The following is a 17,593-nucleotide window of genomic DNA, read 5'->3' as shown; positions in this document are numbered from 1 at the left end:
AGAGACTATGTATATTCCAGTACATTTTGCAATTATTAGTCAATACCAACCAGGTCATTTGCATTTCAGATTGCAGTAGCAGTTTCAGCCATGTTCCCCACTGTGCTTTCACTATAAATCCACCCTGAAGTTCCCAGAATTAATTCCAAAGAAAATCATTAATACTTTCTTTCTTCTCTCTTCACAGACTGTAGGTTGCTTTGGGATTATGTTTATCAGCTGCTTTCTGACAGCCGGTACGAAAATTTCATCCGATGGGAAGATAAGGAATCCAAAATATTTCGGATAGTGGATCCCAACGGGCTGGCCCGGCTGTGGGGAAACCACAAGGTAAGGGAGCAATGCATTTTTCCTCCTACAGCACATCACCTTTTGTAACATCACAAGATTTACTTATAAACAGGGGAGAAAGGAAGGGAAGCATGTGCATATAAACTACTCCTGGAAGGTCGTAATCTTTCATTGTACGTATATTAGAAATATAAAGCATCCGGCCTCAAGCACTAAAACTTACTCTTCACATGAAGAACCTGTTGGTTTGGTTTAAAGGCATTTAGTTATAAACACTTTTAATTATAAAATTACAAGGAACATAAGAATTAACGGTCCTTCTCTCTCAAGGCAAATCATTTATTCCTGAAACCTGATGCTAAGGATGTTCTGGTAAGATGTGGTCTGCAAAGAGTTGTGTACTACACCTCAGCAGAAGCTTCCTTTCTGTTCAGATTTCACAAAAGGAGAGACTGTTGCCCTGTGACAGACATCAAATGCTGTAGGATTATGTATTTCCGTGTAAGATGTTGCTCTTCTTGTTCACTGGAAAGCAGTTACTGATATTTGCAGTATGGGGCTGAGTATGTACACATATATCTATATGAGTACAGATACACACTCATATCTATATGTGTATATATATACAAGTATAGACATATTGAGTGTATGAGTAGTCAACATAGATTTACATAGATTTACCTGACCAACCTGTACAACAAAATGACTAGCTTGGTGGATGCAGGGAGAACAGTAGATATTGGGTATCTTGACTTAAGAAAGGCTTTTGAGACTGTCTCTCCTGTAATGTCAGACAAATTAATGAAATATGGACAAGACAAGAATACAGTGAAATAGACTGAAAACTGTCTGAACTGCTAGGCTGAAAGGCTTGTGATCAACAGCACCAAGTCCATTCACTAGTGGTATTATCCCAGGGATTGATTCTGGGGCCATTACTATTTAACATGTTCATTAATGACGTGGATGATGGGACACCCTCAGCAAGTTTTCAGATGATACAAAACTGGAAGGAGTGGTTGATACACCACAGGGTTGTGCTGCCTTGCAGAGAGACCTGGACATTGTGCAGAAATGTGTTAATGGGAATCTCATAAAACCTAACAAGGGGAAATGCAGAGTTCCACACCTGGGGAGGAATGACCCTAGGTGTGGAACATTTTTACTAGGAAGGTGATCAGACACTGGAATGGGTTGCCCAGAGAGAGACAGGAGTCTCCATTCTTGGAGATTCTTGGAGATGTTCAAAGCTGGACTGAACACAGACCTGAGCAACCCATTCTAGTTGTCCCTGCTTTGAGTAGAGAGATTGGACTAGATGATCTCCAGAGGTGCCTTCCAACCTTAACCATACTGTTATTCTGTGTATGAGCATACATCTTGATACGGTCAAGATTTTCTTGTGTGACATGACTTAAATCTCTCCTAGAGGGTTTGGGCTGCAGCACTGGGAATGGGATGAAGAGTTCTGTGAATGAGGAGTAATACTGCCCTTGCCTCACCTACATGCTGATAATTAGGCCTTGTGTTTCTCATGTTGGCTGTCTGAAACTGAAGCTACTTCAAACCATTAGTCACTTGGGAGACACAGTAGTGGCCTTTTAGCATATAAGAAATGGAAAAAAACACAAAAACTATTTCAGGGGGCTTCCCATTGAGCAGGGTCTAGATTTTTCAAAGTCAGGGCAAGCAATGGAGGTCTGTTACTAGGGGCCATTTTGGACAGGCAGATCAGTCTCATTTAATAAAGGCAGGTCAACGCTATAGACTTCTGCCTGGTCTCGGATTGACAGAGCTGTGCCAAGCCAAACTCTTAACATGAAGGCTCACAGAGCAAAAACATGCTTCTTCTAGTTTGGCTTGTTTTGCCTATGGCAAGGCAGCTTCTTAATACTCATGCAAACATGGTTTTGCCAGTGCCAGTGTAGTTCCCTCTCTGCTGGAGTTTCTTTGCCTGCATGGTAAACAGTGATTCTTGTACCAGAAAAATGGTCTTCATGCAGACGTAGCCTGAGGGACTGATCCTGTTATCCCAACCCAGGCAAGTACTGTGATGGCTGGCCCCATGCAGCTCTGCCTATGCCCATCACTGTTGCCTTGTGACACTCAGCTGAAGCGGCGTCGTGCCTCAGTCACTCTGCAGTGCTCTGGCTGTGGGGTCAGCAGTTCCCAAAATGAAGGGGAGGCTCTGTCACAGAGGCACATATACAACTTAATGGACCATTTGATTTACACCCCTATAATGAGAGGAGAAACAGGCTCTCAATCTCCACAGTGCTCAGTAAGCATCAACTAGTTAATGGAGGGGATTCCCAGAGGAACAGCGCTCTTAGCAGGGATTGCTGACGAATGCAGTCTATTAGCCACTGTTCTTATGCTTTTACAAAAGGTGGTTTCATTAAGAACAGACCTGTCACATCTCATGTGGCATGAGCATCTCCATCTAATATCTCCTCTTGTGGTTGCTGAAGCCTTTTGTTATGTGTGATCCAAGAAACTATAGAAAAACCTCAGTTGGAATTTTTGGTAGACATTCTAGCTTAAATTGCACTGTATGAAAAGAGACCCGTAAAAGTTTCCTGATGAGGGCTGGAGGGGCAGGATGGACCTGCAAACAGCAGAATAATGGAACGTGTAATTTCTTGTACTGGCTTGGATATTTTAGCTACCTGTGATAGCTCTGTAATTCCTTTGGGGGCTTAGGAAGGTTTTCATGAATCATCTTAACACATTTTTTTCCCTTTTCTTTTGAAAAATACAGAACAGAACAAATATGACTTATGAGAAAATGTCCAGAGCCCTACGCCACTACTACAAACTAAATATTATCCGGAAGGAGCCAGGACAAAGGCTTTTGTTCAGGTAATTTTTTCTTTTCTTTGCCATTCCTTTCTACAGACAATTAGTTTTTGAAGATGGAAGACGGAATTCTGTGTGTGATACTTCATTGCCACGGCTCTAACATCATTGACAATGGGCACGCATTTGTAAAAGCTGTCTAGACCAGTGCTTCCCAGCTTTCAAGACAACTGCACTAATTTAGAAAAATACAAGCCTGCTTCAGTGATCAGTGGAGTCAGTAGTAATCTTTTCACTCACTTCAAGCAGGCTGTGCCATTTTTTAAGACCTTAGCTAAATGATTTGTGATCTCAGCCAAACTCCTGGAAAATCCAGTCCATGTTCAACTCTTACAGACACAGCTGCTGGTGAATGCTAAGCAGGAATCTGGCATTTCCTCGAGAGCATCAACATCGCAGAAGAGAAGTGCTGATGAACTTGTCTTTGGCAGCAGTGCCTTCAAGGAAGAGAGGGACCTGCAAGAGCTGATCATAAAACATCAGATAGGATGATACAACCGAGAATTTAGGAAATAGGACCCTGAACAGTGTAAAGCAGAGGGTTAATGAATGAACTTGAGTGCAACTGGCAGAACCACTGAGTGTGAGCACTCCAGTTCTCTGCAGGCAGGATCAGGGAATCCTAGTGTATAAGTCTGACCCACAGAGTGCTGAACTTAGGCCAAAGGCTGCTTTGGATCTGGTCTGGATTACTGGTCTTGATCCAGTAATGTTCTTGGAAATGATATCAATAGGAAGGCAGTCTTGGAGTTTGTTTTCTTAAATGTCTAACAGAACTGCATTAGCACTCAGACTACCTACAGCTGAAGAGGTTTCTGTGGAATGTCTTGTTGATACCATTTTAGAAAGAGACTTAAGACAGAGAAAAGATAATGAAGGGAAAAAGGAATCACAGGCAAAATCAACTGTGTTATTTTAATTTTTTTTGGCAGAAAGTTAAAGCTGATCCATAAGCAACAGTGCAAAAGGAGCCTGGGTTTTTGTAGCCTTGTGTGAAGATTGCACTTCCCAGGGGAATTCTGTGATGCTGAATAATGCCTGTGCTTATCTTTGAGCTTTTCCTTTGGTGGGAGCACAAACAAAACAGGAGTCCATCTCTCCTCAACCAGGCTGCCTATTTTCTCAGAACTGTAGAAACTTAATACCCTTGGAGACCTCAGTTCCTCAGTCAGATTTGCCCAGAATTGACCAACAGATCCAAAGGTCACCAGGCAGCAAAAAACATGAGTGTACAAACCTCATTTCCTTTGGAAACTGGGGGGGGAGGGAACAAAGCATTTCTTGCACAATTCCCAATAAGAACTTATTGATGTTGTTTTCTTAGACCTATTTATATCTGAAGAGAAAAAGAAGAACAGCTGCAGAAAATCAAGCCATTAATGTGCCTTTCTTGGCCATTTCTCGCAATCGCAGAAAAAAATAGGAAATGTGACTTTATAAGCAACATGCAGGCAGTTGTCATCTGCAGATATCTGCACAGAGCTTTAAGTTTAATGGAGTCAGAGAAGGTCTTCTAATAATGGGCAGAATGCCTTCTGCAACAAAAGAGGTCATAGATACTGTTTCTTTGTTGGCAGGTAGTTCTGGTCTGGTTGATTTTTGGTTTTGGTTTGTTTGTTTGTTAGGGTTTTTGTTTTGTTTCGGTTTTGTTGTTGCTTTTGGTTGGTTGGTTTTTCTTTTCAATTTATTCAAATGCTATTACAAATACTTTGAGTTCCATGACGTGACTTAAAACACAGACCAGAAAGAATTCCCGAAGTAATACTGTACAGTTCTTATCAGCCTATCTTCCATGTGATTTAGGAAGCAGAACAGACAGAAGGTAGGGGGACAGTGGTATTGTTCCATTTTGATTTCATCCTCACTCAGGATCAACAGGACAAGCACAGGGTTTAAATCAGGGCATGGTCTGGCCTGTAGGCTTTGGTGAGTTTTCACTGGATAACCAGGGACTGATTCACCACTTCTGTATGCTAGTTTTTGAGCACCGTAACACCATTTATATCAGCAGAGTTCTTCCAGCATGCAAATAGGAGTGACACAGAAGTGAGTCATAGCTGATCTCTTTTTCATAAATGCACATGTGCACATGATTTCCAAAATTAGAAGGGGTGGCAAAAGGTTAGTTCCAGGCAGTGCTACGCATTTGCTGAGAGGCCCTGGATATTTCAAACTGAAAGCCCTAAACTTTATAACCTCAGAGGCAGAAGAGGAGGCAAATCTTGCCCATTAGCTTCAGCAGTGATTTTTCTGGGTCACTGATAGTAATGAGGCTCCTGTCAGTTGGTTTTGTTTTCACTGGGGCCAGGATACTGAGCATATCGTCAACCTAAGTAAAATTCCTCTGATTAACACATTTTGTACTGCTGAATGTTAGCCAGTACATAATTAATGAAGAAATGCAACATTTTGTAACACTTCCAGCATAAACATGTCCTATTCTGATTTTTCCAGAAGTACTTACAAGTTAGGAAAGTGGTTTGTGTTTAAACTAGGATTTCATCCTTCCTGTGCCATTTTCTCTTCCTGCGCCATTAAATCCAGAAAGAAAAAGCAGAGCTCTTCTGTGCTGTCCGTATGCAGAGGTACACAAAAGCACCCTGGCAAAGATCAAGACTGCAAATCTGATCTGCAGGCTGGTGGATGTCCTTTCCCATTTCCTACTGCTGCCATGCCTCCCCAGAGGCAGTTTCTGTTTCTAACCCCCTGCAGACTTACTGCATCAAGACATTAGTGCTGGGAGCTGTGGCATTTATTTACAGAGGACACTGCTACGTTGCAATTACACTTGGCTACAGTCACACAGGAAGATATTGTCTTTGTGCACAGTTCCCTTTTCCCAGTTAAAGCTTAGTCCAAAAGCTTTTTCTCTCAGGGCTTTTTTCATTTCCCAGAGCTTGTTCTGACTTGGTCCTTGGCTTTTTCCAGACCTGCTATTTTGGTGTTTCATATTTATCTTCACTCACCTGCACACAAGCTGGCAGAAATGAGTAGCCTTCTGCCTCGCAAGTGATTTGCTTTGAAATATGCTTACAATAAAGATCACTTACATTTCTGTCACCAGACTCCGTAAATGAGTGGACATGTGGCATACTGTCATCTTATATGGCAACAGCAAACAATATGAAGAAAAAGAAGTAAATATCATTCTTTGGAAAAGACTGTGGGTTTTGATTTGGACTTTAGAAAAAGGGAGCAGGAGAAAATGCTTGTGATTTTTCTTACTTCATTTCCATGTATGGGGAGGAAAGATACCAGTAGGCTGGGGAAAAGCTGGGAAATACCAAGTCATACCAGAGGATACAGCAAAGATGATTCTGGGGAGCTGTAGAGGTCAGGGGACTCAGCATCTTGATAAGGAGAAAGGCTGAGACCGCTGGGAAATCAACTTGTTTCTCTGTTTTGCAGGTTCATGAAGACCCCAGATGAGATTATGAGTGGCAGAACAGACCGCCTCGAGCACCTTGAGTCCCAGGAACTGGATGAACAAACATACCAAGAAGACGAGTGCTGAAGGGAACTGGTGCACCGCCTCTGTGTGTCCACGGGAGAAACATCTGCCTGGATGGCTGGCACAGTTTGGGAGGGGAAGCAACAACACAGAAGCAGTACTTGCGGTCTCCACTTAGCTTGAAGACCATGCAGGACCTGAAGCACCTTAACAAAACAAACTAACAGGCAGAAGTGGTGCTGGCAGAAAAGTAAAGGGGAGAAAGCCTGGACTTATGCACTACTTCACTGTTCCTGCAGAGTCTCCCTTGAGTTCTTTCTTTCTTTTTGGTTTCATTTTTTTGTTTGTTGTTTTTCTTTTTTTTTTGTTGGATTTGTTTTTTTTTCCCCCTAATAAACATGCAGTTTGATTTTCCTTATCTCACATAGGACAAGACATCAGATTATGCTTTTTTTTTTGGGAAGGCTTTCCTATGGAAATAGAGCACTCTTATTTTCTGTGCAAGTCTCATGATGTAACACTGCGTAAAACAATAGCAACACAGGAGGGATTTGCTCAAGGGTTCCAGTTTGCTTGGATCAATGTATATGTGCTGCGACTGGGAAATGTGTTGAAGCTACCAGAAGAATTTACCACACATGTCTGTCAAATGAAGAGGAGTCACCCTTCATGTATTGGCTGGGATAGCATTCCAGCGTAGTTGGGCTCATGAGTCCTGCAAGTGGCTATTTACTGAGGGCATATGGACCAAAACCAATCACCTAAGTGCTCCAGGGAGGAGAAAAATAAATGTGACAAACCTCTGCAATAGACTGATGTTGACATTGTCCCTCCCTCTAGTAAAGAAGTGATAGAATGGAGTGGGGGGGAGAGGGGCAGGGATGAATATAAATATATATGTATATAGAGAGAAACATTTCATATATATATATGTTTATACGTAAACCCCACAATATATGCACAAAGCAGAATTTCAGATCAGAGCCTTTGATAAAAAAGCAAAGGCTGAAACATCTGAAATTACAAAAGGGATTTTTTTTTTCTTTTACCTGCTAGCAATTTTGGGGTGAAAGGTGAAGGACTGTTCCTTACATCTTAAGGACAGTGCAAAGGGACCCATCATATGGTTTGTACTACTCAGAAACTACTCCAGGATCATTTTGTGCCACTGGAGAGGTAGATGATTCACCAATCTAAAAACTGATGGTAGAGAACTAGAGACCAAATAGCTGTACTGATACCTTGGAATTGATTTTGGCTTTGTTTGTTTATGCCTCTCACAACTCTTCCCCACCCCACAGCTTTGCCATCCAGGAATCTTGTCTCAGCTTGCCTGTTTTTAACATGATTTAAAAGACCAGAAAAAAGAAACCCTAGATACATGTTTCTTTCTTGGGTTTTGTTTTTGTTCTTTGCAAGGTACCCTGTTTTTTACACCTCTGATTTGGTTTGCATCATGAGGGTGCTTTGCATGAGGCAAAAAGCCACTCCTAGTTTGGTTGCCAGAAGCTCAGCAGCCCTTAATGTCCGATACCAGAGAAACTACTGGCCTTTTTCATTTCACATTGCTTAGGCCATCATGACAGGGAAGTCTGTGGTGTCCAGGTATCCAGCCATCCATCAGCAGTGGGTCTTTTAATGGGAAGAATACCTAGCAGCAGAAATGATACTTGCAAAGGGAGAAGATATGCAGAGAAACTGCAGGAATCACATGATGTCTGGAAGAAATCAAGTCCACACCAGTTCATTAAAAACAGAGAACCTCTTTATGGGAACATGAATACTAGAAATGGGGAAAAAAAATAGTGGGTTAATCTAATCCATTCCTACCGAAAAAACAAGAGGTACATTTCCATGATAGCACTTCTATCAGCTATTCTACTAACATGACTTTTGATCTTAGCCTATACTTAACAAGAGGGTTAATCTATCCAGAAGAAAAAAAAAATAGTACTTGGCAATGGATAGTGGCCTGTATGTTTAAATAGAGATAGTCCAAGCTCACAAAAGACTTTATTGAGTTGCAACTTTAGAAGGAAAGGCTTTGTTAAGGGCAAAGATAGGCATCGTACAATGAGGAGAGATTTTTCAGAGCCAGTATCTGATGAGGAATGACGGAGCATACATCTTTCCCTGAGCTTTTCCCAGCCACATTTTTTTATATTATAGTCAATATGTTATAAGTCCGAGCACACCAAGTGCTAGACATTCTCTGCCTCAAAAGAAAAGACGCAGGAGTGTGCATGGAAAAGATGAGCAGATGACCTGTCACTGCCATGACTCTGAAGTACTTAGAGCTCATGAGGTGTGAGACAGGGATCCCGATGCTCACAGGCCTGAAACCAAATGTTCCTTGAAACCAAGGGGCCAAGGTGATACCTTGCTCAGTCACCTTGCTCAAGGGCGCCCAAGTTGAGGCTGTGCCTCTGTAGCTGGAGTGAAGAGGGTGCTGTGTGTCCTCTTACTTAACGTGTAGCGTGGAGGGAATTGGGACGTGTTTTCCTGGGGTGGTCAAAAGAATAATTCAGAGGAGATTGTGAATGATAGATGAAGTGGGAACACCAGAACTGTCAATGTAAAGAAAGTCTCTTGCTGTTTCTTAGGATGTTCAGCAGTAGAAAGAAGCACAGTTTGCACTGAACAATTCATGTCCATTACTGCTTGGGCTGTGGTGCATGCATGCACTGCATTATTTTCTTTCTCCTGCTCCAGCTACTAAGAGATGCTGGGGAAAAAAAAGACAATAGGAAGCTTCTATTTAAAGTGCTTTCTGAGCTCCGTGATTTTGTTATGGTCAAGGTGCACAATGGAAAAATAGGGAACTCGAGATAATCAATCCATCAGTGTAAGCCCATATGCTCAGCATGTATGCTAGTAAGAAGTTTGTCTTCAGCACTGTGTAAGGCAAGAAAAAGCAAGGAATCCTGAAGTTCCACGTGTCGCCCCATAGGTAAAATTTGTAGGGGAAATTTGGTGCAGGAAATATTCACCTTTACCAAAAATGCAGTCATTTGCACCCGCAGAATCTAAGTCAAAGGAAAAAGACTATTTTTGCTGACTGTCAGGAACTACCTTCCAGCTCACACACAAAGGATATCTTAGGACAACTTACTCTCCACTGCAGCTGTAGGTTTCGCTGGAGGTCTGGATCAGGCTGTTCCCACAGAGGCGCATCCTGGCAGCTCCTGCCCCTGGTGCTGTGGGGAGGAGCACGGGCACCAGAGGCATGTGTGTTGCTGCAACTGCGCAGGCTGCAGGGGCTCGGGACGTGGTGAGGGACCTGCAGGGTGCGGACTGCTCCTTGGGGTCTTGTCAGCAAGTTTATCAGCTATGACTACAAAATAAAAATAACTAAGAATAAAAACAGGCTGCAGCAGCTGCAGTAAGCAGATTCCCCTCTACCTCACTTCCTGGTGGCAGATCCGTGGAGCCCAAACAGAGTGTTCCCATGCTGAGCTACAGGAACACTTGGCTGCCTGTGTAGGCTTAGCAAAGGCAACATCATCCTTCCACCAGCCCTGACACCTGCCTCTTCTCCCCAGCTTCTGATTTCCCAGTGTAGAATTTGCCAGCAGCACAGAAGCCAAACTTTCTGCCCTTCCCACCAAAACAAGCGGGAAAAGGGAGAAAGAGTCCAAGAAATGCCCAGCAAAGGATCTCCACACCTTACAGTTTGGTGGGACCTCTGTTGCCTTCAGCTTGCTGCAAGGCTGAACAAGGCACAAGCAGTCAGGTAGGACATGCTGCAGCTCCACGACAAACGTTTTCTGGCTTGACATTGGAAACCTTTAGACCTCCTCTCCATCCCAAGAACACTACTGAGGCCCTTCCTGTGAACACTACGCTGCTGCCGCCATCCCCAGGTGCATGCATGCAATCCATGCATGCATTCTCCAGATCTCTTTGTCAGACTGCAACCCTGTGCAAATCCAGAATGCATCAGTTTGAGTTTTTTTTTTTGTTTGTTTTTTAATAAAATTCTAGTCTTTTTATTGATGGTGGCTTTTTGTTTTTTTAAGGTGTGGGGTTAAGGGACTGAATCGAATGTAACAAAACAAAAACAAAAACAAAAAAGCCTATTCTCAGGGCCAGTGAGTTGCAAATAATTTTTAAAATGCCTGTAATTACATCATCTCAATAAAAAAAGATTTAATATAAAAATGGGAATACCAAATTTTGTTGGTGCAGTCATTGCTAAAAGGTCCTTTCTTTTTAAGAACTATGGTACCTGAGTATATGCAGTACAAAGCATCTGCTTTCAATCAGGAAGAGAAACCTGCAGACTTCCCATGCCCAAACGTGTATAAGCAGAGCCTGGATCTTCCCTGGGAAACTTTGGAAAAGTTTATGCTGTCCCTTGGAGTATTTACTTTGCCACCTGCCCTTACAGATCAGCAGAACACCCCAATATTACCTAGATGGGGATACGGGGTTCTCCTCCCTTGTCTTGGAGACCATGCAGAAGCAAAAAATAGAAAATAATGAGAAAGTGTGCCGACTCTCTTGCAGCTTTGGTGTCCTGCTAAATAGGCCAGCTCAAGGAATTTGAGAAAAATAATTGTTTCTGCAGTATTCATCTTAGCAAACCAGTCTAGAAACAAACCCCCTAACGTGCTGCTGTTGCAAAAAAGGGCATCCTCATTATCCTGTCTTCACCCTTAAGCAGGTGAGGCACAGGAGCTTTGATGCCACCAGGTCCTGGATGCTGAGGGGACAGCAAGGTCATGCGTCATGCCCTTCTTGCTGCTGTCCATCACTCCCTGCGGGACTGCTTTTCCCCTGCCGAGTGGGGTTATTCGTGCTTACGGCAGTGTGGTCACAACCACCATGTGTCACAACAAGTATCTCTGGTCAGTGAGTCCCAGCTGCTGCACATCGGCCCCATCTGGTGCTCCTTGTGGTAGGAGCAATTTGTGGTGGGTTGAAGTCATTCAGATCCCAGCTATGGCTTGGGATGAACCCATGATAATATGGCTGATCTGTGGGTTATCTACCCAGCTGCTTCTTGTTCAGTATTTCTTCTTGTTGTCCTTTCATTGTTGTTTTTAAACCATGAGGCAAAGGACTAAGTGCTAAACAAATCCTTCTGAACCAAGACATCATGCGAGAAGGAAACAGTGTGTTGTTCCGCAATTCTGTCCCTTCAGGCCATTTCCCTTCATTTTGGAAGAGGAAATAAATGTATCCTACACACTATCATCTCAGCTTTCTGTGCATTCTAAACAATGGCAAACACTGCAGGTTGAAGGCGTATGGAAGTTCTTGGTGATTTTGGCTATCACTCCCTTCAGCAATAGGCTTGATGCCGCCTCTTGAAGCCAGAGATCTTAGAGAACACCCTTTGGAGGCTGCAGCACAGGAGAGGCCCAGCAGCATGTGCTCAGTACATTTTTTGCCTTCCGTTTTCAACACTGATTCCTCTCTAAAGGAAAGCTACCAAGCCAATACCAGCAAGGGGATCACAGGTGATGCATGCGTTTGCAGACCACAGCTACTGCTGGCTCCACAGTGCCAAGTCCCTTCGTAACACCTCCCAGTGCTGACCAGGAGAGACTTTGCAAGGATGGCAGAGGACCTCAGTTGCTGTCTATGTGCACCCAGGACTTATCAAGGCTGCCAGTGAGGTACTGACTGCAGCATTTTTTTGATTATGTAGAAACCTATTTTAAAGTAATACTTGGCAGGAACTTTTTCATTTCTCCCAGATGAGACTCCACCTGTGAGGCACCAGCAAGCAAGCGAGCAAGCACACTTGTTTTCCCCCACAAAGACCAAAAGTGATCCAGACAATCCTGATCTCAGTTTTAAACCCACACTGCTTCCAAGCAATCCAGAAAAAGCTACCTGTGAAAGGTAGTGTAAATATTAAAATTGGAAAGGGCCACATGGATGTGCTGCTCCATGCTGGACTCTCATTCACCCTGGGCTGTGCCTGCTGTGCTGGACTTAGCCTGGGCATCATTTTGTCCAGGTCTGCTTCAGACAGCAGCATCCCTTCTCACTCCATGCAAAGCACAGCAGAGACGGAAACAGTGCCAAATTAAACCAACCTGATAGAAGAATATTTCCAATATAGACAAATACTTCAATAAGTCTCTCTTCAGTGACACCATTAACGGTAATGTGGTGTGCTTGCTTGGTGCTGCTCTGAGAGGTGTATGTGGTTGAGCATCTCCTCAGCTGGACTGGAGGAAGAATCACCTTCATCAGCACTTGGAGGGGAAATGGAGGGGAACAAGGGAAGAAGGATTTCCTACCAGCCCCCCTCAGTGTCCATTCTCAGTTGTGCAGAGCCCAGGACTGCATGAAGGCTGCTAAATTGTCCTTACACAACATTTTTGCACTAGTCCCTTGGCACAGCCTCTGTGCCACACAGGGCAGCGCTGCAACAGCATGGATGTTCGTGATATTCCCACCTGTTTTCCCAAACTACTCAGAAATTATGCTGCTTTGCAGCCAAAGCAGAAAAAGAGAAAGAGCCTGTCTTTCCACCTTCTTCTCTTCAGTCCACACTTTCCTCACCTCATTGCCTGAAGGAAAGGAGAGGGAAGATGTGGGTGCTCAGCAGCCAGCTCTCCCTACACAGATAGACATCTGCCACACACCAGCTTGCTCAGCTGGAGCTGGATTCATCAGTGAAATGGCTTTTTTTCTTCCTCCCTTGTGGCAATAATCTTCTATCCCTGCTTTAACAGCCCTCATTTGCTCATAAGGACATCATTAATGTTGCTTAATGACTGCTTTCCACCATTGATCACCATAAGCTGGCAACCAGTGTGCTTCTTGACCAGGTCTTCACCCTCCACGTGCATCTGGCTAGATGACCTGCTGAAGGGTAAGGCTTAGGCTGCCTATGATGGTTCACTGTGCAGGACATGGGATTCCTTCTTGTGATTCCTGTCAGACAGGCTAAGCATACAAATGATAATAAAAATACAGATCTGGCAACCGCTATAGAGAACTGGGGCAATGCATGTTTACTTCAACATTGTCCATTTGTCAGTGGAAGTGTGTGCGTGGCTCCACCAGCCTCGGTAGAGCTCTGAGATGTACCAGCACAGGAGCCAGGCTGGGACACCGATGTGACTCCAGGCAGACCATGCATCTGTGGCTGCACTGAACAGGCTCCCGGGTACTACAACCAACATTTAGGGAACAAAGAAAACACGGAGCCTTCGCCTAAGACAACAGAGGTCGTTATGACTGATACGATCAGTTGTAAAACCTTCAGGGACACATCAATCTTTCTGCCTCCTGCAAACACCTGTGCATAAAGTTTCCCAGCTTCTCAAAGTGTTGGAGAACAGCCGCAACAGGAAGAGTGATAACTGTTCAGGAATTAGAATTGATCTTGTGCCACCTGATAAACGCTGTTAGCCTGGGGCTGTTGATGTGAAGCCAACCTCTGCTAAATGGACAAAGTTTTCAACTGAGCCCTTCCTGGTATTTGACAAGGTAAAGGGAAGGAACTGGAGTGAAGACTGCTCGAACAAAGCAGGTATTGTTTCCCCTGGGCTCCGTAAAGACATGAATGTGTGACCCCTCAGATGAAAGCAAGGAAAAGAAGCAGACGGGGCAGATGAAAGCTGAGGCAAGGAAGGAATATGAAAGACAGTCTGGACAAAGCACAAAGCTGAAAGCAGGGAGTGGTGGTCACCACATGTCCTATGCACCAGAGACCATTTTTTTTGGACTTGCCCTCCCAAGGGCATGGCCAAGGTCAGTAACTTGCTTGGCTAGTGCTTGCAGGATATGAACCACTCTCCATTCAAAGACCTGAAGAATGAGGACTCCACCCCACTTGCATCTAAGGTTAATCATCCCTAGCATTAAAATCTTTGACTTCCTTTTGATTTAACTCTATCTCAACACACTTCCAATCATTAGGCTTTTTTTTTTCTTATTCTTCCTGTATTCTTTCTTATTCTTTTGCTTCCTGTAAACCACAGTATTCCCACCCATACACTAAGATCCTTACCGACTGCAATCAGTGCAATTCACGCTCTTCTATTCCAACTAAAAATGCTTGAAATGCAAGGAAGGAACTGAAACTCCATTATACATCAGTCTCCCAGAGGTGCTGCTTCCAAGGTGGTGAGCTGCAGGATGCAGCTATGCTTTATTCTTGGGGTGCTGCTGGGCTGCTCCTGCAGGAAAGGCTGCAAAGGCAGTCTCCTTGAAACCGGCTGACATGAAGCAGAAAGGCAAAAGGAAAGCCCACACTGAGGTCCCATTTTGGTCCCTGAGAGCACAGGTAACCCCAAAACCATGCTTGTTCCAAACCTCCAGATGAGGTGTGAGGTTTTCCCCTGATCTGGAAACAACCCTTGGGCAAATGCCTGCAAATAGAGTAGCAAATATATCAGCAGAAGAGGCTGTCTGTTTCCTTATTTCTTTTCAAAATGTTCTTAGCGTTTGTGAATACTCTTGGGAACATGCTGTCTCACAGGCAAAGGTTTCTTCCTCTTCATATTCCTCTCCGTCTCACATCCCAGTTTGCTCCTAAAAATTTAGTGGCATCAGCAAGTAGGAATAATTAACAGGCAACTGAACCTCACATGGCCAGGACTTCACCCAACATTCAATTGAAATAGTATAACTCAGTCCTCAAATTTCCTCAACATTATACAGAACAGGAAGAACTCAGGATAGCTAGATCTTCTGTTCCAGTGTTAACAATTTCATGCATGAATCGACACCTTTGCTGTGGTAAAGCCAATGGAAATTAGGGCTGTATAAATCTGTGTGATACAGAGGCCCAAGCATTGTCCACAGAAAATAGACTTCCCAGGAAAACCAGAGGGTTTGATACAAAAACAAAACTTAACCCCCACAGCACCTTCTCAACCAAGCCAGTTACCACCCCAGAGTCAAAAACAATTTTGTTTTGTTTTGATGGTTCTTTGCAGAGACCTGGATTCGGTACTGACATCCATCAGCTCCCAGCACAGATGAACTGAACACATAAAATCAGATTCAAACACAATTATCTTGGACCGATGCGTCTAGGGCTATCAAGTCATGTGTTTTCCAATCAGAAGAGTTTCATTAGAAATGTTTTCACACCAAAGGATAAGTCTCGACTGCAAAAGAGTAAGGCTTCATAAAATTAAGCAAAATCCATCTCAAGACATAAGAATATATGGCCTAATTTCCAAAAGGACTGATTAACCCACAGTTTTCACTGAATTCAACAGAAGCCACCAGTTTTTTCATTTGGAAATCCAACTGTTCATTTAGGCTCCTAAATCCATCACTTCTTTATTTGTGCATGTTATTAACCTTACCTTGTACTGCTCTTTCTAAATTGATCTAGCAGAGTTTTCCTTGCCCAATGTAAAGCCCCTGCCACTTGCAGGTGCAGACTTCTTTACTTCTTTTTAGGAGCTTGGGTGGAGGAATGAGTACAAAGCATGCAGTGCTCAGTGGAATACAAGGTTTGGGTGAGGGACTCCCACTGAAAGCCATAGCACAAGGGCTGGTCTCCATGGATAGAGGACAGAGCAGGACACAAGTGACAAGTGCCCCCTGAGATACCCAAGATATCTGGAAAGGTGTGGTGGGATCTGCTGGAGACATGCACTCTTTTGGGAGGAGCCAGGAGCAACATCTTAGGACAACCATGATGCCTGCATTCAGGAAACCAAATCTCACCCAGTAAGCCTCATGTTTCCTATGCGTTTATCTGCTGTTTGTGTCAAATCATTACATGCTCAAGAAGTAAAAGCTATCAGATGGCACTCAACTCCTGACTGCAGCAAGGGTCAGCAGTGTCCCTATCAGATCTGCCCAAACCCTCCCAGGGGCCCTGTGACTAGGCTCAGCCTTTGGTGCCTCCCTTTCCCAAGTGGCACTGGTGACCTGCCCAGGCAGGATGCCTGAAAGGCATTTTAAAGAAGCCTCCAGCAGCCCAAAGCGGTGTCTGTAGGAAGGGTCTCCATCTGGCAGGTCCATCTGAGCCTGCCACCCTGCGACTCCTCCGCTGCATGGCATGGGCACCGTGCTTCCTGAGGCAAACACAGTTTCATCCAACACGGAAGGAGTAGCACCTGTCCAACTAGGGAAATAACCACATAAAATATCTTGGTTTAGGAAGTGCAGGTGACACTAGCGAGAGGATAAAGGCACCTTTTCATCTTCATGACAGGCATAAACCAACAGACAGTTTGAGGTGACATTTACAGAAGTGGTGCATTGCTTTGGACTCATGCTTCGTCATCATCGCTCATCTCATCTCCAGGCCATCGGCAGAAGGGTTGGGGGTGTGCCTTAATCGCAGCATCTATGGCCTAAGCCAGAGATGTGCACAGCAAGAGAAGGGATGGAGTGAGAGATGCCTTGTCCCTGCTGGAAAGCAAACCACAGAGCTACAAGTGTGAGACGCCAATTGGGAAAGAATAAATATCTATCTGAGAGAATTTTAGAAAGAAGGGGACATTTTTCATTTAATTGTAACTCCTTCAGGAAATTATTCATTTTCCAAATGAAAACATTTTCTTTAAATTCAAAACAACTGTTTTCCTCCTGGCTTTTGTTTAAAAAAAAAAAAAAAAGGAAGTCTCAAAGTCTCAGCTCTGCCCTTTTTCATCCGTCATCTAAAAAATGTCAACCAAACCTCACATCTTGGGTTGAGAAGTCATTTTTCAAAACAAAAGCAAAAAAGAAGTGTTGTCAGTGTTTCCCAAGCAGCTGTAGCTGCTGCTGTGGTGGGGAGTGCAACGAGATCCCATGCCTCCCCACCTGTTGGTCGTGCACAAGGTTATTTGTATTGAGCTCATTAGTGCCAGAAAAGCAAAGGGAAAACGATTCACCTCTTCAAGAGCCACTTAAGCAGTTCTAGCCTGAGAAAATGAGAATCTTCCGCTCACTCCTATTTTTTTCCACTTCAATACTTTTTACTGAAGACAGAAGCCTCTTGCGGGTCTGAGCCACATGAGGTCTGTATGCAATAAGAGAGCAATTGCCAATCCACAAAATCATCTTTTGTTCTTT

The 17,593-nt window shown here is 43.8% G+C and overlaps 1 protein-coding gene across 5 annotated transcripts in view; it reads left to right on the top strand.

The window, feature by feature from the left end:
- The window catches only part of ETV6 (ETS variant transcription factor 6), a 145,395-nt gene extending 138,140 nt beyond the window's left edge, over positions 1-7,255 (top strand). For all 5 annotated transcript variants that reach the window (XM_080576616.1, XM_080576613.1, XM_080576612.1 and 2 more), the window contains 3 exons: positions 188-330; positions 3,053-3,153; positions 6,559-7,255. In XM_080576616.1, the coding sequence (XP_080432742.1) occupies positions 188-330; positions 3,053-3,153; positions 6,559-6,664 (350 nt within the window). In that variant the 3' untranslated portion in view covers positions 6,665-7,255. The remainder of the gene's footprint in view (positions 1-187; positions 331-3,052; positions 3,154-6,558) is intronic.
- Positions 7,256-17,593: the final 10,338 nt, after the last annotated feature.

This window comes from Anser brachyrhynchus (assembly GCF_964034855.1).
Source record: "Anser brachyrhynchus genome assembly, chromosome: 1".
In the NCBI taxonomy this organism is placed as follows: domain Eukaryota; kingdom Metazoa; phylum Chordata; class Aves; order Anseriformes; family Anatidae; genus Anser; species Anser brachyrhynchus.
This window is presented reverse-complemented; position numbering and strand designations above follow the sequence as displayed.